The following is a 17,832-nucleotide window of genomic DNA, read 5'->3' on the forward strand; positions in this document are numbered from 1 at the left end:
GCAATCTCCTCATCCATTCCCTGAACCAGACCCCTGCCACTCACCGTCTGGTAGTTCCAAATGCTTTTCCATGGCTTCAGGGTGCCCTTCTGAGTGATAATGGCCACGTGCAGTTGCCTTTTAATGGTCAGAGTTTGGGTGCCGACGATGACTGTGTTCTGCTGGTTCTGGATGGAGAAGATAAAAGTCCACAATGCTTTTAGACTTTCAACTTATTGATCCCTTTCCTGCAAAAGGGTGGGGAAAGAAGCAAGGAAAACTCCAAGAGCATGGAGCACTGAAAGAGCAGCAATCGTTGTGTGTGGAGGTGCAGAGTGCCCTGGGCCATGTGCTCCCAAACCATACCTGAGGGTAATTGGGCCTGGGGAACACATCCTGCCCAGGGTAGGCATCATGCCCAGGGAACACATTCTGTCCAGGGTAGACATCATGCCCGGGGAACACGTTCTGTCCAGGGTAGACATCATGCCCAGGGAACACGTTCTGTCCAGGGTAGACATCCTGTCCAGGGTAGACATCCTGTCCAGGGTAGACGTTCTGTCCGGGGAACACGTTCTGTCCGGGGAACACGTTCTGTCCGGGGAACACCTGCTGTCCAGGCAACGCCTGCTGTCCAGGTCGTTGCCCAACCTGGAAGAGACCACAATTAGCTGGTAAGAGCTGAGGCCCAAAGGAAAAGCTACTAACCAAAGTCAATCATCTCATGATCCTGTCATGAGCAATCCAGAGAAAGATCCTTTGAGCTCTACTTACAACAAGCCCGAGGGCTGGAGCCAGGCAGAGTCCAAGGAGGACGGTAGCCACAATCTGAAATGGAAAGGGAAGGCAAGAATAGAGCTGCAGGTCTGTGTGTCCAATCCAGCAAGAGGATCCGAGAGCCTTTCTACTGCTCTGGCTGGAAAGTGACCTCCCTGGGTCCCCTTTTGCTTTCCCAGTGTCATTGCAGGATTCACCTAAGGTGACTCATCCTTGCCTTACCCTAGACTAACAAAAAGCAGACCCAAGGGAGGTAGTTTAGAGAGCTGAATCTGGAGATGCTGGTAAGCTCCTAGGGCCTGTGCTGCTGTCTCTAGAGGAGAAAATCTGCCCCAAGAATGCCCTTTTGGTAGAGACAGGCAGAGGCAGTTGTGAGAGAGAAAGGCAATGCTAGGAGACAAAGTTGGGAGTGGAGAAGGGAGCGAAAGAGCATCTACTCACAGCGCACTTCATCGTGACTGCAGAGCTGATGCTGGAGCAGGTGGAATGAAGGCTGTGACCTGTGCACCTTATATAGTCTTTGAGAATCAGGTGTGAAAGCAGCAAGTGTTGAAATAAAATAATTCTGTCATTTGTATCCCTGCCTGGATGTCACCAAGAATAATTTCCTGCTGCAACAACTCCATGAACATGGGGCCTGTGCTTCTGTAAATTTGATCTGCCATCGTCTGATAATTATGGGATAAGGATCCATTTTCAGGGAAGAATTGATTATGTTTGGTTGTAACCTTCTGACCTCTACCAAAGCCCTTTTGAAAACTGACATCAAATCCTGGGCCAGAGATAGCCCAGGGCCTAGACAAACCTCATCAAAGCCTTGCTGTAGGCAAAATAAATAAGAGCCCCTGTGCTTTCCAGGGTGTGCTGTGCGTTCCCGTGTGAGCATAGGGCCAAGCAGTGATGGTCCAAAGACAACACTGGCTCTGGAAATGGCTTTAGCGAAACGAGGCCGTTCAGGCTGGAATGTTAGAGAGCTGGGCCAGTCTGTGGAGGTCTCTTTGCTGTGATGGGTGGCCCCAGACAGGGCAGAGCTGATGTGGCAGCAGTGGGAGGCAGGGGGAGAGGCTGTGCTGGGCGCATGAGGGCGAGAGCAGGAACGGGTGGGCAAAGGCTGCTGAGGCAGCAGCAGTGGAACAGGGGCTGCAGCTCCTCAGCGCCCTGTCTGGGAGCATCCTCGCATGGTTCTGCCCTTGCAGCTCGAATAACAGCAGGCCTGGAAGTGTTTTCTCCCTGTCAGACTGCTGTTAGGGCTGCTGTCGCTGTCTCTGCACCCATTTGTGTGTTGTAGAAACCAAAACCCCGACAAAGTGTGGTTTGGGTGTGTGGTGGGCATTTGGAGCTCATCTCTGTACCCCTGCAAAGCTGCTGACCTGTGCGGGATCCCTGCGCTGGCACAGCTCCGGCTGCGTCAGGACCTGCTCACCATGGACTCTGCTCAGGTCAGATCCCTGCGGCCTGGAGGAACTGGAAGGCAACATCTCTTACAGAGCTTGGGCCACGGTCACCAAGGGCTCCAGAGCCTTTTCCTGGTGACACGTGCTGGGAGAAGGGAAGAGGACTGTGCAGTATGAGGTTGGAAGTGGAGAGGAGGTTGTCTGCAGACACACCGGGCGAGTCAGACAGGCCCTTTTTGTGCAGACTGATAACTGGCTAAGGCAGCCTGTGAAATCTGCTTGGGAAGTCATACAGGATGGGGCCAAATGCCCGGAGTGGATTTTGCAGGAGCTCCACTTCAGCAATTTGGAATTGCTCTCACTCTTTGACAGGATGGATAAAAGCACAGCACAGACCATTGGGCTTTGGTGATCAATTTTACTGAGACACAAGAGCCTCTGCACAGAGCAGAAGCAACAAAGAAAAGTCTTGTTCCTCAGGACAGATTTCTGTGAATTTTCATCCATCCTGAAACTCCACCAGGAATATTTATTCACAGTAATGGATGGGCAACTGATTTATCTTAATTGTAAAACAGGAAACCACTTGCTCTAAGAAGTTGAATCCTGAAAGAAAAGGAAAAATTGATTAGATTTTGACTGATAAGAGAACAAGAACCTGATCTGTTTCCATCTTCATGTTTAAAATGTACCAGGAAATGTCACCTCAGCACTCAGCTGCCTTGTGCGAAACTGCCATTATCCCCAAGTGGCCATCATTGAAACTTCCATTGCAGACAACCCTTGGTGCAATCTTTTAAAGCAATCTAAGCCACAAACTCTGTTTGGAATCTCCAATACTCCTGTGGCAGTACCCATGCCAGCTTGGTGTTGCATATGCATGAAATTGACCAATGTGACTGACACTTGCATCAAGAGCTGGAGCCCAAAACCTTCCTGATCAGACCTGGTCCCTGGGTTGTACTTGTGACAGACCTGGATTTCAGTGCTTAGTTTAGTCATCTTTGCTTTAATCTTTTTTCTTCTTATTGGCAGCTTTGTTAAGCTTTCTTTGGGCAATCCAAGCCTGTTACTGATGTGCTCACCTGGAGATGGGTAAGCAAAGTAGGAGGGGATTCCTTCGCACAGAGCTTGAATGCCTTTGCCATACGGCTGCAAGCTTTGGAGTCTCTTTGTGGAGATAATGAAGCGATTCACTCTGCGTGGGAAGTGGTGAGGATGAGGTCCCTAAGCATCAGAGAAAGAAACCCTGAAAACAGCACTGAGGAAATGGGGGGAAAAAAAGAGTTTAGAAGCTATAGGCACATAATAGAGAAGGGATTAGGTGAGGGCAATGTAATGTCTGCAGATGTCCTGGAGTCACCTCCTCCTCCTGAGAAACGAGGAGGCTTTGCTCCTTTACTTGTAGGGAATGAGCACTCTGCAAATGCAATTGATGAGGTTTCTCACCACTTTCTTTCCCCATCCTACCTTGGGTCCTTGACCTGGTGCAGGAAATGGTCTACCAAACCAGAGGCCCCTGCCCATGTTAGAAATGATGCAGGTGTTTTTGGAAAGTACCTTGGTTGCAACATAGCCCTGTTGAAAGAGGGGAAAAAGCCTTTTGTTGCAAACAGTCCTGGGTCAGCAGACTGCCAGAGAGAAGCCCTGTTTGCAAGAAGGGCTTTGCACAGTACAGATAATGCTAGGGGAGCAAAACATCCTTTTGGCAATGACATTGCCTAGGGAGATGCTCATGGAGGCCAAGAAGGGACTCTGGTTAAAGGCACAGTTGATTGCCTCCTCCAGAAATGCCATGGGTACGATAGTTTGTACTGCTTGGGGGATGTGAAGGAGTCCACTGCTGAAAGCATGAGCACTGCACACCGTGCAGCAGCAGGAATCAAATGGTTAAATGAGAATGTTCTACAGCACCTCCTGGTGAAGTTCTCTTGACTCTTTGAAGGTTTTTCAATCCCCTTTTATTTCTTTTCCCCTTTTTCTGAGCCATGCTGGCAGCTACTCACCGTCTCAACATCCCACAGAGTTTTGAATGCCTGAGAGACCTCCTTTAAGTCATTGAACTCTCCAGTGGCAGGGTGGTGAGGATTTTCTCCTTGGTGTCCATTCTCATTTTTCTTGCCATTCTGATTTTTGGAAAGGATGAAAGGAGATAAGGGTTTAAGTTTGTGGGCTCTCAGGAGTCTTCCACTCAATAAAGCAGTGAGTCTGGGAACCATGCTTGGGGAAATGATTGCTCTTTGAGGTCAGATGAAGAAGGAGACAAATTGTGGTCTTAGAGTGGAGACTGGGAAATGTCAAATCTCTAAGACCTCTAAGTTCATTGAGTGAAACCATCAACCTTACAGCACCACAGTCTGAAGTGCCATAGCCACACATAAATTTTCTAAGTATTCATGCTAGCCTCAAGAGCATTTGTGTGCATTTCATAGCCAGCAGCTTTCTTTTTCCCTTGGTGTATCAAGCACTGCAGTATTTTCTGTGCTCTCAAACAATGCAGTGTCCTGCTGGGTACCAGACCTTAAAATACAGCCTTATGCTCAGAAACATCTCTCTCAGAGGTCTTCTGGCAGCTCTGTGCAGCTCTGTACTTACCCTGCCAGCAAGGACTGGAACCAGGACAGCTCCAAGAAGAGCAGCAGTCACAATCTGAAATGAACATTGGAAATTCACAGCACTTTAACATCCTGACTCCTTACTTGTATCAGGTTATTTGCTGTCCTAAAATCATGTTGACTTCCTGCTGAACTCTGTGTACACACTCAGCAGTTTTCTGAAGGGAGGTCTGGCTCTAGGGTAGTTAAAAGTGCAGAAGAATTTGTTTGTTACTAAGCTTACATCAGATCATCAGTTCCTACAAATGCCTCTGAAGCTCAGCAGTGCACTTGGCACAGGGAAGAACATTTAAACACAGTGGAATTAAAAATCTGTGCAGCCCCAGTTGAGTAAGATCCTTGGACAAGGCAGTATGAAATATTTTGTTTCAGAGAGTGAAGCTCTCCCTGAGCTATTGTTTTCTGTTGTGGAGAAGACTCATGTGCATCTGCAGCTGTGGTGAGGGCTTGCAGCGTGGACACATAGCATAACTCTGTGCTTGAAACACAGTTGAGATAGGCCCTGAGCCTCCCCATGCCTAGAAACACAGAGCAAGTAGTGTGAGGATATGCACAGTCATTGCTGTGCAGAAAAGAAGTCATGTCAGACACTTTGTTTCCATGTCTCACATGCTTCTTGTTGCTCAGATTTGTCAAAACCACTTCAGGAAACTTTTTGAGAGATTTAATGTTGTAGTGATGAATTCTTTTGTAGCAGTGACTGGGAACGACTCTTGGACACAGCCTTTCTAATACAGAATGAATCACAGAGTTCATCTCCTGCAAAGGAGGATTTTTGGAGAGAGGTCCAGGTGTGACTCAGAGAATTTAGCACTAACAGTTTAGAATTCATCCTGCAGGCAGGGCACCAGCATCAGCCAGCTGTGCCATCACCTGCTACAACCTGCTGAGCCAACTGAGTGGCACCCGAGCTGTGGCTGAGGGAACGTTGCCCTTTCTCCATTTCACACCTGTGCCTCACCCTGGCAGCAGAGCTCTTCCATTTCTGCTTAGACAGGTGCAGTGAAGTCACTGCCAAAAGTGCAATTTCACCCCTCCAGCCCCGACCCGTTTGGCATTTTTGCCCTGTGCTCCCTGCATCAATCAGGAATAGTTTGCTAGGAACAAAGGCTCAAAATCAGTTTAGAACTTTCCAGCATTAGCAGTTTTATGATAAAATGAAATGTATACTTACATGGAACTTCATTGTGATGCTAGGCAAGGGAAGATCTGCTGGTAATGGATATGTACTCTTAGTTTTTATACAGTCATATGCCAACGTTCAGTCTTCCCAAGGGTTTGCCTTGCTGGCACGTGCCCTGTGTTCACAGCCTGGTGACGAGTTTCTAGGGTAGTGCTCTGATAAGAAGAGATTTTGCTGGCAGCCTGATTGAATCCATTGCACACAGGGAGATGAAAGAAAACTTGTCAAGCTAAGATCAATGTCTTTTGTAGTAACTTTTAAGTGAGAAGAAAAGTAAAAACCAGAAGCAGAAACCAACTGCCTGATACAGGCTGTGGTGAGGGTGAGGCTTGGTGCCTGCGTGGCAAAGGACTCAGCCTCCTGTTTGATCCATAGCTGATGCCCTCTGTGGGCACAATGGTGGGCACAGTCTTGCTCTGTTAAAGATGATAAATTGGTCCCCCAAATTGTGAGGTTGGTTCTAGAGCCCTTTTGACAACCTTCCTTTTGGAGCTCATTCCATGAGGATCTGCTTTCCAGCCTTCAGTTGTGTATCTTCACAGACCCTCCCCACAGAAGTGCCACCCGAGATGGACTAAGGACTCATTGGAGAAAGGCACTGTGGAAAGGTGAGTAAGAGAGGAGCAGCACCAAGGAACATTTTAAGTCAGCTCTTATTTAGAAGTCTACTTAATGTCTCTCTGAAACTGAGGATTACACAGAGCCATGGTGTGAGAGTTGCTTTGCCTTGCTGGTTGCAGAAACTCTCCAGAATGGTTTGGTTTTCCAGCTGCCCAGCACAGATGTCTGTGTCTCCAGTCTGAACCCAGGAATTGTCCACTGCTGCTTAATTAATAAAGACAGGTCAATGGATACAGCCTCAGATACTCTGAGTTTGTTTCACAGCTCTGCCTGTTACAGAAGCAGCACATTCCCAGGTGCTTGGTTACTGACTTCAGAGGTGTCTCTTATTTCAGAGCAGCTCTCAGTGCCTCTCTGCCACTTGTGCACCTTACTGTGGCTCACTGCAGGTCTGTGCACTTCATCTTCCCTTTTGTTGCCACAGTGGCATGGTTTGGACTCAGGGGCATCATGAACAAAGTCTGTCCTCAGACACTGAGGATCCTGGCCACAGCTGTTCTTGGACAGGCCAGGAGACCTTGCTTTAGTTGAGGAGATGAGGCCCAATCCTCCTTTACAGCAATGAGAGCCATGCTTTGCAAGTTGGCAGCCACCTGATGCCCTGCTCAGAGTGCATGAGTGCAGAGGAGGTGTTGCAGTGTGCTAGCACTGTGAGCAGATAACTGCCTTGCCTCTGCTCTGCTCCTGCTTTGCACAAGGTGTAAAATAGGGTGAATGAAAGTCACATTACTAAGGGAGAAAGACCTACAGTTCTCCTTGTGCTGGATTGTGGATGCCATATGGAGACAGGTATGTCCTTAGCCTCCAAAGGGTGCCTAAAGCATGCCAGGAAATGCTCTCAGAGTCTCTGGAAATGTGACTGTCTCTCCAGAAAGGCCTTGAGCACCTGAGCTGTGTTGCACTGATCCCTGCAGAGGCATTAGCACAGAGTTGGGAAGCAGTTCCTGAAGGTCATTGCCAGTTTGGCCACTACAGGAATGTGTCACATGTGGAATCCTGACTCTCAACTCTTGCCTCAGTTTCAGGCTGCTGCAGCAGGGCAAGCAACCCAGCTGCAGTGTCTGAAGTTCCCAACAGCTCACCAGCAACAGAAGCCAAGACAGGGGCAGGGAAGTGCCTGCACTCTTCACAACTCTTCCTCTCCCCATACAAGGTGGTCTCAGGCTCACTGTTAAAGCTCCACTCGAGGCATTCTGCTTCCCTCCTAAATGTTTGTACCTCTGTGCAGCAACCTCCCCAGGCCAAGACCTGTTCCTCATGTCACCCTTTGCTCACATCAGTGTTTTGCATTGGGCACAGGCTTATATTTGCCTGTTTTTCTACACCCTGACATGTAGGAAGAAGAAAACTGCTGCAGCTGTTTCTGGATTCACCCTCAAAGCTTGGCTTTATGTCAGCTTTAACTTCCAGCATGTGGTTGGTGTCCTGTCCCTGTGCCAGGCAGGTTTCTCTGGTCTGTGCCAGGCCCTGCCAAATGCAAATGGAAGCCTGGAGAATTGTATTGATTTTTGGAGGTGTTTCTTCATTCTTTACTTTTCTCCCACTACCTGCTCCCTCCTTGATAAAGCAAATATTAATGAATGGTACCTGCAAAAACCCCATGAGTCACGAGGAGAGTTTACAATGATAGCATAATCTCACCTGAACTTGCCTGAATCTATCTCCCTTAGGTGTTGAAGTTCCTGTTTGGAAATCAGACTGAAGTTGTACAATTGTTCTGCTCATTTGATGCTCAAAGTTCTTTTGTCTAAGTTATTTTTAGAAGATAACAGTGGATGGGTCAAATCATTCTGGATGTTTTACTTACACAGGATAAGAATGATTTGGGATCTTAATGATTTTCCATCCAGGTACTTTAAGATGTATTTGAAATATTTGACCTTATGAAAATAGCAGAGAAATCAGTTTCTTGCCACAATAAACACTGCTGTGCTCTGACAGCCTATGACTGCTGAGCACTTCTCAGATCCCATTTTCTGCTGCCTCCTCTGATATGACCAAACTGCCTGCAAGTGTCACAGCTCAGGAAAATGTGACTGGATGAGCCGAGGGCTGCAGCAGCTCTGCTCTGAGGACAGGCTGAAGGAGCTGAGGTTGTTCAGCATGGAGAAGAGAAGACTCCAGGGCCACCTTAGAGCTGCTTTCCAACAACTGAAAGGAGCCTACAGGTAGGCTGCAGAGGGACTTTTCATGAGGGTGTCTGGAAGCAGGACAAGGAGGAATGGTTTGAAGCTGAGGGGGCAAGTAGGTTCAGACTGGATCTAAGGAAGCAGTACAAGGATGAGGAGACTGCCCAGAGAGGCTGGGGATGCCTCCTCCCTGGGGGTGTTCAAGACCAGGTTGGATGGGGCCTTGGACAACCAAGTTTGTCAAGAGGTGTCCCTGCCTCTGGCAGAGAGGTTAAAGTAGATGATCTCTGAGGTCCCTTCCAACCTAGGCCACTCTGATTCTGTGACTCTATCTGGGGGAAAGTTTGGCAGTCTCCACCTGGGTCAGAGGGGTGGAAATCAAGAAGACTACTTTGAGAATATAGGCACCATTGTGAAAGTTCACATTCACCAAAGGCTCAGAGCTTCTGAAGCTAAACTGACTCTGAGAACTGCAGAAAGGAAATTAGAGCAGGTGATAGACCTTGCACAGCTCTTTCCTTCAGTTAATTAATATAGAAGGGTGCTAATTGCAGGTCTGTCTCTGGGAGATAGGCTTAACTGTGTGGACAAAGTTTCTCAGAGGCAAAGCCATGGGAATTGTATCTCTAGGCTCAGTTTGTTCTTCCCTGCAATAGTGTTGAACAGCCAAATGCTTCTTAGAAATCAGTCTTTGACTTTTGACCTTCTCTGATCAGATCAGCAGAAGACCAGTGCAAGGTAAAAGCCAGCAGCATCATGGCTCTGTAACTGCCCTTCACTGGGTAACTCTCAAATGTTCCTTTCTGGCTTTCTTGTAGGACCCCTTCAGGCACTGGAAGGCTCCTTGAAGCCTCTCCTCCAGGCTGAACAACCCCAACTCTCCCAGCCTGTCCCCACAGGGGAGGTTCTCCAGCCCTCTGATCATCTTCATGGCCTCCTCTGGACCCTATCCAGCAGCTCCAGGTCCTTCTTGTACTGGGGGCCCCAGAACTGGAGGCAGTGCTGCAGGTGAGGTCTGAGCAGAGCAGAGCAGAGCAGAGGGGCAGAATCTCCTCCCTGTGCTGCTGCTCTCCCTGCTCTGGCTGCAGCCAGTACACAGCTGGCTCTGGGCTGCCAGCAACCAGTGCTGGCTCCTGGGGAGTTTGTCACCAAATGACACCCCCCAAGGCCTTCTCCTTCAGACTTCTTTCAAGCCATAACCCAGCCTGGATTTGTGCTTGGGATTGCTCCAACCCAGGTGTAGGAGCTTGATGCTGTAGAAAGAGACTCCTGTTTCTTGGGTGTTTTTCAAGAGAAAAGATTCAATGGAGACATGAGGGCCAGTGGAAGGTTAATTTAATCTTCAGCTTAAAAGCATTTTAAACTTATTAATGCCTTTTGCTTTTTGGCTGCTGGCCTGAAATGTTTCTGATCTCTAATCTCAGAAACCAAGAGTCTGTTGAGAAGAATGGACAGAGGCAGCCTTCAAGAGGAGGGTAACAGCAATCTAATCTAATCTAATTGTTCTAAATGTGCTCCCCACAATGTGCTATCTTTTTGTATGTGCTCTGATATATTGCTTAGCAGCACAGCTTTGTTGTGCTGAGATAACATTTTCAGTGCAGAGCTGGGTGGAATAAAGCAAACCTCCAATTTCCTTTCTTTTTTACACTGAGGCTTGTTTGCCAAGAGAGATTTCCATACAATCTCCTTCACCTTTTCTCTGGTGACTGAGATTACAGAAGTGTGTTGGCTGTTGGGTGGAGTTCTCATTTTAATAGACAGGAACAGGCCTCAGCTATGAGATCTTGTAGATAAGCTGTGATTTGTCAGGGAGCCAGCTCTGGCTGGTGCAGAGCCAGAGATGAGGAGTCCAGGTCCTCGAGGTCATAGTTACAAGAGAAATCTCCTGGCAATGTTGTGAAGTCAATGACACTGTCATAAAGTACAGAGCGCAGAGGTAGCTGTAAAGGAGGAGTCTCCATCCTGCTGCTTTTGTTTCATGACCTTGTGCAAACCACACACCCCCCAAAGATCCATGGTAGTCCTTTGGGTGCTGAGGAAGCTGCAGGTTGCCTGCAGTGTCTTGTGAAGCACAGTTCTTGATCCTAATTACATCACAGATTTCATCCTTCATGGTAGCTGCTCAAAACCAAGGGGCACTGGGACCTGAGTCTCTTCAGCTTGGAGCAGAGGAGCCTGAGGGCTGCTGGAGCAGAGGAGGTGCCACAGGAACAGAAGGGAAAACTTTGTCACTGTGAGGGTGCTGGAGGCCTGGAGCAGGCTGCCCAGGGAGGTTGTGGAGTCTCCTTCTCTAGAGACTTTCAAAACCCACCTGGATGTGTTCCTGTGTGACCTGCCCTGGGTGATCATAGAATTATAGAATCAAGCAGGTTGGAAGAGACCTCCAAGCTCATCCAGTCCAACCTAGGTTGGAGCCAGCCCTGGCCAATCAACCAGACCATGGCACTAAGTACCCCAGCCAGGCTTGGCTTCAACACCTCCAACCACAGCCACTCCACCACCTCCCTGGGCAGCCCATTCCAATGCCAATCACTCTCTCTGACAACAACTTCCTCCTAACATCCAGCCTAGACCTCCCCTGGCACAGATTGAGACTGTCCCTCCTTGTTCTGTTGCTGGTTGCCTGGCAGAAGAGCCTCACCCCACTTGGCTACAGCCTCCCTGCAGGTAGTTGTAGCCAGCAATGAGGACATCTCTGACAGGGATGTTGGAATGGATGATCTCTAGAGGTCCCTTCCAACCCCTAACATTCTGTGACTTTATGATTCTGTGCTTGTTAAGAGCTCATGTGTGTGTTAGATGGAGGGGACAGCTGAAGTCTGAGTCTGATCAGTGCCTGGCATGCAGGCCAGCAGGACACAGCTCTCTCTTTCCAGGATTTGTCTGCAGACTATCAGGCTCTTAGAGATCATATTTCAGATGCAGCTTGCATGAATGAATAGCAGAATTATTCCTTAATCCATTGAGTTCTGGACAATATCCTGTTAAATATTTGTTAAATGGAACCAGCAAGAGTGGGAACTCCTCTGCAGTCCCAAGCAGTAAATAAAGGCCATTTGTGGAGTGATTCATTTCACAAAAGCTGACCTACTGAGTGCATTCAACATATCGGGGCCAGGTTATCTGTGCCAGCCCAAAATTCAGATATGAGGCTTACCACAGTGTGGTGTGGAGATGTTGACCTGCTAGAGTCATAAAGAAAGGTCCTGACAAGAGTTTCCCACACCTCCAGGAAGATATAAAAGTTGAAGGTCTCTGGGACTTCCTTGCATTCTCTCCTCCTGCAGCCTCTTGAGCTAATCTGCTGGGAAAATGAACGGATTTGTGAGTATATCCTTCTGTCCTCAGCTTGTACTGCTGAAGGATCCTTATTCTTAAAAGCAAAGAGCTAGAGAAGATGCTCAAGTGGTGCAGTACTGGAGCTGCTGTGCTCAAGTGGTGCAGTACTGGAGCTGGAGCTGCTGTGCTCAAGTGGTGCAGTACTGGAGCTGCTGTGCTCAAGTGGTGCAGTACTGGAGCTGGAGCTGGTGTGCTCAAGTGATGCAGTATTGGGGCTGCTGTGATCTGTGTCTTGTCTCTTTGGGTTGCTCAGAGGGAAACTTGCATCTCTTGAGTGTGCAGTAGTGCTCTTGGAGTGAGGGGAAGCATCACTTGAGCAGCAAGTGCCAAACTGGATGACAGTTCAGAAGGGGAAGGGCCGGGGAGAGGGGCGGGGGGAGGTATGATTTACTGCTTAGGGTCATAGAGGAAATCAGGAATGAGCCTGGCACCAAGTACTGACTTCTGAACAATACAAACCCTGCAGTGGTGAAGTTGTCCTTGTGCTTTGTCAGCTGCAGAGCAAATGAGCCCAGTAGGAAGAGCTGAGCAGTGAAGAACTGTGAATGTTTTCAGCTAGGGCAGGTGCTGAGTGGGTCCTTGTGCACACTGATGCCACAGCTGCTTCCTGCAGCTCCTGAGCTGTGATTTTCTGGCACTGCTGCTTCTCTCCAGTGAGGATGCTTATTCCTTTCACAGGCTGCAGTTCTCGTTTTGCTGGGAGTCTTCTGGACTCAGGCTTCTGCATTGGAAGTAAGTAACCTGAGAAGCTTTCTAGTGCTTGCTCATCTGACCTGTAGATGTCCCTGAGCGGGAGTCAATAAAACAGGAAGCATTAACAAGCTGCAAGGTGACATAAAACAAAGAGGCTTAAGCTAAGATTTGGAGACTCTGGCAGCCTCCTGCCCATCCCTGCTGCCACACACAACTGGCATGCCCCATGCTGTTTTCCCTTAGATGCAGTGAGGACCTGTCCTCCTTTCTCCTCCTTTGATGCACTCTTGCATAGTTAATCTCCACCTTGAGAGCCTCCCAACTCTGCTGGAGAGTTGTCCAGGGGGTTGGCATCTACACATAGCAGCCATGCTTATGTCATGGAATGATGGAAGTGCCTCAGTTGGAAAACGCCTCTGAGATCATCAGGTCCAGCCCTCAGCCCATCACCACCATGCCCACTAAACCATGGCCCCAGGTGCCACCTCCAGGGATGGGGACTCCACCACCTCCTTGGGCAGCCTGTACCAATCCCTGACCACTCTTACCACAACCTCATCTTCAACCTAGCCCTCCCCTGGCACAATTTCAGACTATTTCCCCTCACTCTGTCACTTGATTTGAGAAGATATTTGTTTGGTTTACACCTCTCAAAGGCTGCAAGCCAGCTGCTGAGCAATGCTTTTGTGTCTTTACCCAAGAGCTTTGTCCTGCGAGAGCCTGGCAGCTCCTATGTGGCAGGGACGATGACGATCCACAGTGAGAACCAGATTGTTGAAGTCCATGTCCGTTCTGGTATCTACTCCTCTGATACCATTTTTGACTACTCAAAAGTAAGTAAACCTAAGGATCTGCCCAGACCTCACCTCTGAAGAAGTTTCTAAACTCAGAAGTTATTTTAGTGCGTTCTCATTCTCAGCTGTCCTGGAACACTGTTTCCCTGAAGGCTCCCATCAGCTCTCCTCCTCTTTGGCCATCTGGCTTCACCCATATGATGGTGCAAGACACTTGTGGTGGAACCTTTGGTGGCAACTCCTGCAAGTGAGAAGGTTGTCACTGACCTCAGTGGGGTCAGGGTTGTGAATGAGCTCCCACTGCTTCTGGGCAGCAGAGGTCTCATGGACAGAGCTGGGCAGGCTGCTTCCATTCCCCAAAGGTGGCAGTGCAAATGCAGAGGCATTCCACAACAGCAGCTCCTGTAGCCACTTGGTGTTGGTTGCCCTCCAGATTGCCAACTACTGTTAGTGGTGGCCATTTTAAATGGCAAAATGTTAAGGATTGGAAGGGCCCTCTGGAGATCATCCAGTCCAACCCCCTGTGAGAGCAGGACCACTCAGGGCAGGGCACACAGGAACACATCCAGGCAGGTTTTGAAAGTCTTCAGAGAAGGAGACTCCACAACCTCTCTGGGCAGCCTGTTCCAGGGCTCTGGCACCCTCACACCACATCCTTATGTTGAGGTGGAACCTGTTGGCTTCCAGCTTTTTCTTAGAATCATAGAATCATAGAATCAACCAGGTTGGAAGAGACCTCCAAGATCATCCAGTCCAACCTAGCACCCAGCCCTAACCAATCAACTAGACCATGGCACTAAGTGCCTCATCCAGTCTTTTCTTGAAGACCTTGTCCAATCACTGGGCACCACCAAACAGCTCCTGGCACCTCCATCCTGACACCCACTCCTCAGATCTTTATAGACACTGACCAGGTCCCTTCTCAGCCTCCTCTTCCCCTCACTAACCAGCCCCAGGACACTCAGCCTTTCTCCACAGCAGAGCTGTTCCAGTCCCTCCATCATCCCCTAGCCTCCATTGCACTCTCCCCAGCAGGTCCCTGTCTCTCTTCAACTGGGAAGCCCCAAACTGGACACAGGATCCCAGCTGTGGTCTCACCAGGGCAGAGTAAAGGGGCAGGAGAACCTCCCTAGCCCTGCCGACCACACTGTGCTGGATGCACCCCAGGATGCCGTTGGCCCCCTTGGCCGCAAGGGCACACTGCTGTCCCGTGCACAACTTGCTGTCCGCCAGCATTCCAAGGTCTTCCTTCATGCAGCTGCCTTCCAGCAGGACAAGGGTTAATGATCTCTCTGTTCCCAACCCCAGGGGTACATTGCCACCAGACTGTTCTCTCGGAAGGCCTGCTTCATCCTGAAAATCAGCAAGAAGTACATCCCCGAGCTGCAGCAGATTGGGCGCCTGGCGTTCGAGAGAAAGGTGACTGCAGGGAGAGGGCTCCTGCGTGGTGGAGCTCTCTGCCCTGCCTTCCTTCTGGCTGTTCTCAGGAGTGCCTCTCACTGTGCTAAGCCCAGCTGACAAGACAGAGACTCAAGGGGGTACCGTATGGAGCTTGGGTTTAAGTTAATGAGCAAGCCTGGCCCAGCTGCAGGTTTGCAGGGGACTGTCACTGTGCCTGCCCCTGGAAGGTCCCCTCTGCTTGGAGGCAAGCTCTGAGCTGATGGCAAAATGCCTTTGCCTCTTTGTTCTTGTCAGCCTGATGTTCTGAGCTTGCCACAGCGCCAAATCATTCTGCCTGCAGACCAGAGCTTAGCAAGCAATTTGCTTTGACCAGACTTTGACTTCTCCTATTCAGGAAAAGGTGGCTGGAGGTGTTGCCTTCCCTCCTGACCCATTTTGTGACAGTCTGGCAGTGGCAACACTTCCTGCCAGTTAACAGCTCAGCTTTGCTGTGCTGGCAGGATCAGTGTCCAGGGAAGTACATTGCTGAATAGCTTGGAACCATTGGCAGAATCATTTCTCTCCACCTGCTGGACACCATTCCAGATCAGGCTGGAGGAGGCTTTGAGCCACCTGATCTGCTTGGAGATGTCCCTGCTGACTGCAGGGGAGTTGGACAAGGTGGCCCTTAAAGGGCCCTTCCAGCCCAAACCACTTCATGATTCCATGATTTTAGGTTTGGGGATGTTTCTCCAAGGGTCTCCTAGAAGCATGAAAGCAAAGCTGCATTCCTGATGCTGTCTCATCTTCTCTTTTCAGACAATGAACTCAATCTACTCCCCAGATAACGTCTGGGTGGAGTTCCAGTCTGGCCATTCCCTCTTTGGCAACCTCAAGAACTGGTTCCGCTACGGCGACCACATCAAACAGCTCTGCTCGGGGCTGCCTCTCTACCAGCTGGAAAAGACTCAGAGTAAGTGACAGCATCAGAACGTGGCTGTGCTCCTGCTGCAGGGCACAGGCACCTTCCTGCCCTCTGCACCTAAGTCCAGGCAATAGCTTTGGGGCAGGAGGATGGTGCCTGGTTCTAGAGAGGAGCAAATGCCTGCTGAGACTGAAAGCATAAGGCTCTGGGATGCTCTGGAAAAGCTGCTTCTGTATTATTAGGCATCTAAATGTCTGCAGCAGCTGTTCCAAAGTGGTTTGCCTGGTGCCAGAGGAAGCCACAGAATCACAGAATTAAGCAGGTTGGGAGGGACCTCTAGGATAATGGAGTCCAACCTATCACCTCACCCTTCTGGTTAACTAACCCATGGCACTGACTGCCCCATCCAGCCTCCTTTTAAACACCTGGTGGAGTCACCATCCCTGGGGCTGTTCAAGGCAAGATTGGACGTGGCACTTGGTGCCATGGTCTAGCCTTGAGAATTGTGGTAAAGGGTTGGATTTGATGATCTATGAGGTCTCTTCCAACCTTGTTGATACTGTGATAATATGATACTGTGATACCTCAAGGGATGGAGACTCCACCACCTCTCTGGGCAGCCCATTTCAAAGCCAATCACTCTTTCTGTAAAGAATGTCTTCCTAATGTCCAGTCTGAACCTGCCCTGGCACAGATTGAGGCTGTGTTCTCATGTTCTGTTGCTGTTTGCCTGGAAGCAGAGCCCAACTGCAGCAGAGCCCAACCCCACCTGGCTATAGCCTCCCTTCAGGTAGTTGTAGACAGCAATGAGATCTCCCCTGAGCCTTCTGCAGGCTGCACCCCCCCTCAGCCTCTCCTCACAGGGCTGTGCTCCAGGCCCCTCCCCAGCCTTACTGCCCTGCTCTGGACACATTCACTGCGTAGCAGCTGTGTCAAATTTATGCCCCAGTGACACACAAGGCACCTCCTGCAGGCCACTTATGCCCCAGTGACACACAAGGCACCTCCTGCAGGCCACTTATGCCCCAATGACACACGAGGCACCTCCTGCAGGCCACTTATGCCCCAGTGACACACAAGGCACCTCCTGCAGGCCACTTATGCCCCAATGACACACGAGGCACATCTTGCAGGCCAATGGCCCAGCTCCTGTCTACAGGTTATGGGAAAGGAGCACAAAGGTGCTTTGAAGCTGTGCAGCTGTTTCCTTTCTTTGAGTGACACCATAAATGTTTTACATTCAGACCAACAGGAGCCTTAAGCAGGACCATAAGTGGGGACTGAAATTTGTGTGATTTTCCCTGCTGGGAACAGGGATCTTAGCACTGCTTACATCTTCCTTTTCTTCTTTCTTTTAGAACCACTGAATAACCATGGCTGTGCCAGTGCAGGAATTCCAAGCATTTTGGGCATTAAAATCTGTGAAAAAATGAGTTAGTCTGGATTTGGACAACTCTGCTGCCTGGAGGTGGCTTCTTTCTCTGCATGCTGTTGACCTTCTTTTGTCAGTCCTAAGCTTTGAGTGCAACAAACCTGTGATGTACAAATAAAGATAGTGCAAGAGTGAAACTGCTTTGTCCTTGTGCTTTGTGCAGAAGCAGAGTGGAGATGAAGTGCTCCTTGCTGCTTTTCCTGCAGAGGAGATACTTCTCCCTTTGGTGCATTCATAGAATCCTGGGAAGGGACCTCAGAGATCATCCACTCCAACCCCATGCCATGGGCAGGGGCATCTCCCACTAAACTCAGCTGCTCAAGGCCCCCTCCAACCTGTCCCCATAACACCTCTAGGAAGGAGGCATCCACAACCTCCCTGGGGAGCCTGTCTCAGACTCTCACCACACTCCTAGTGAAGAATTTCTTCCTCAGCTCCACTCTATCCCTGCTCTGCCTCAGCTTCAAACCAATCCCCTTGTCCTGTCTCTAGACATCTTCAGGAAAAGTCTCTTTGCAGCCTTCCTGGAGGATCCCTTCAGCCACTGGAAAGCAGCTCTAAGGTGGAG

The 17,832-nt window shown here is 49.5% G+C and overlaps 2 protein-coding genes across 2 annotated transcripts; one reads left to right on the forward strand and one right to left on the reverse strand.

Annotated features, from left to right (window-relative positions):
- Window positions 1-2,679: 2,679 nt before the first annotated feature.
- Window positions 2,680-5,999, reverse strand: LOC135192392 (gastrokine-1-like). Its single transcript, XM_064175494.1, has 6 exons — window positions 5,940-5,999; window positions 4,746-4,799; window positions 4,157-4,276; window positions 3,621-3,728; window positions 3,236-3,377; window positions 2,680-2,756 (listed from the first exon to the last, which is right to left on the reverse strand). The coding sequence occupies exons 1-6, from the start codon at window positions 5,949-5,951 to the stop codon at window positions 2,680-2,682; spliced, it is 513 nt and encodes a 170-aa protein (XP_064031564.1). The 5' UTR covers window positions 5,952-5,999.
- Window positions 6,000-11,980: 5,981 nt separating this feature from the next.
- Window positions 11,981-17,401, forward strand: GKN2 (gastrokine 2). The gene is made up of 6 exons (XM_064175754.1): window positions 11,981-12,025; window positions 12,719-12,772; window positions 13,435-13,566; window positions 14,836-14,946; window positions 15,727-15,880; window positions 17,191-17,401. Exons 1-6 carry the CDS (start codon window positions 12,014-12,016, stop codon window positions 17,268-17,270), a joined length of 543 nt encoding a protein of 180 aa, XP_064031824.1. The 5' UTR covers window positions 11,981-12,013; the 3' UTR covers window positions 17,271-17,401.
- Window positions 17,402-17,832: the final 431 nt, after the last annotated feature.

This window comes from Pogoniulus pusillus, chromosome 42 (assembly GCF_015220805.1).
Source record: "Pogoniulus pusillus isolate bPogPus1 chromosome 42, bPogPus1.pri, whole genome shotgun sequence".
Classification (NCBI taxonomy): Eukaryota; Metazoa; Chordata; class Aves; order Piciformes; family Lybiidae; genus Pogoniulus; species Pogoniulus pusillus.

What these genes read in the sequence shown, in the direction of transcription:
- LOC135192392 (XM_064175494.1), bottom strand. An exon ending in CTCTGTGGGATGTTGAGACG is followed by an intron (nt 3,729 to 4,156) that starts GTGAGTAGCTGC and finishes CTCTTTCAACAG; the next exon opens with GGCTATGTTGCAACCAAGGT. An exon ending in CACCAGGTCAAGGACCCAAG is followed by an intron (nt 3,378 to 3,620) that starts GTAGGATGGGGA and finishes TCTGATGCTTAG; the next exon opens with GGACCTCATCCTCACCACTT.
- GKN2 (XM_064175754.1), top strand. An exon ending in CTCAGGCTTCTGCATTGGAA is followed by an intron (nt 12,773 to 13,434) that starts GTAAGTAACCTG and finishes TCTTTACCCAAG; the next exon opens with AGCTTTGTCCTGCGAGAGCC. An exon ending in GCCTGGCGTTCGAGAGAAAG is followed by an intron (nt 14,947 to 15,726) that starts GTGACTGCAGGG and finishes TTCTCTTTTCAG; the next exon opens with ACAATGAACTCAATCTACTC.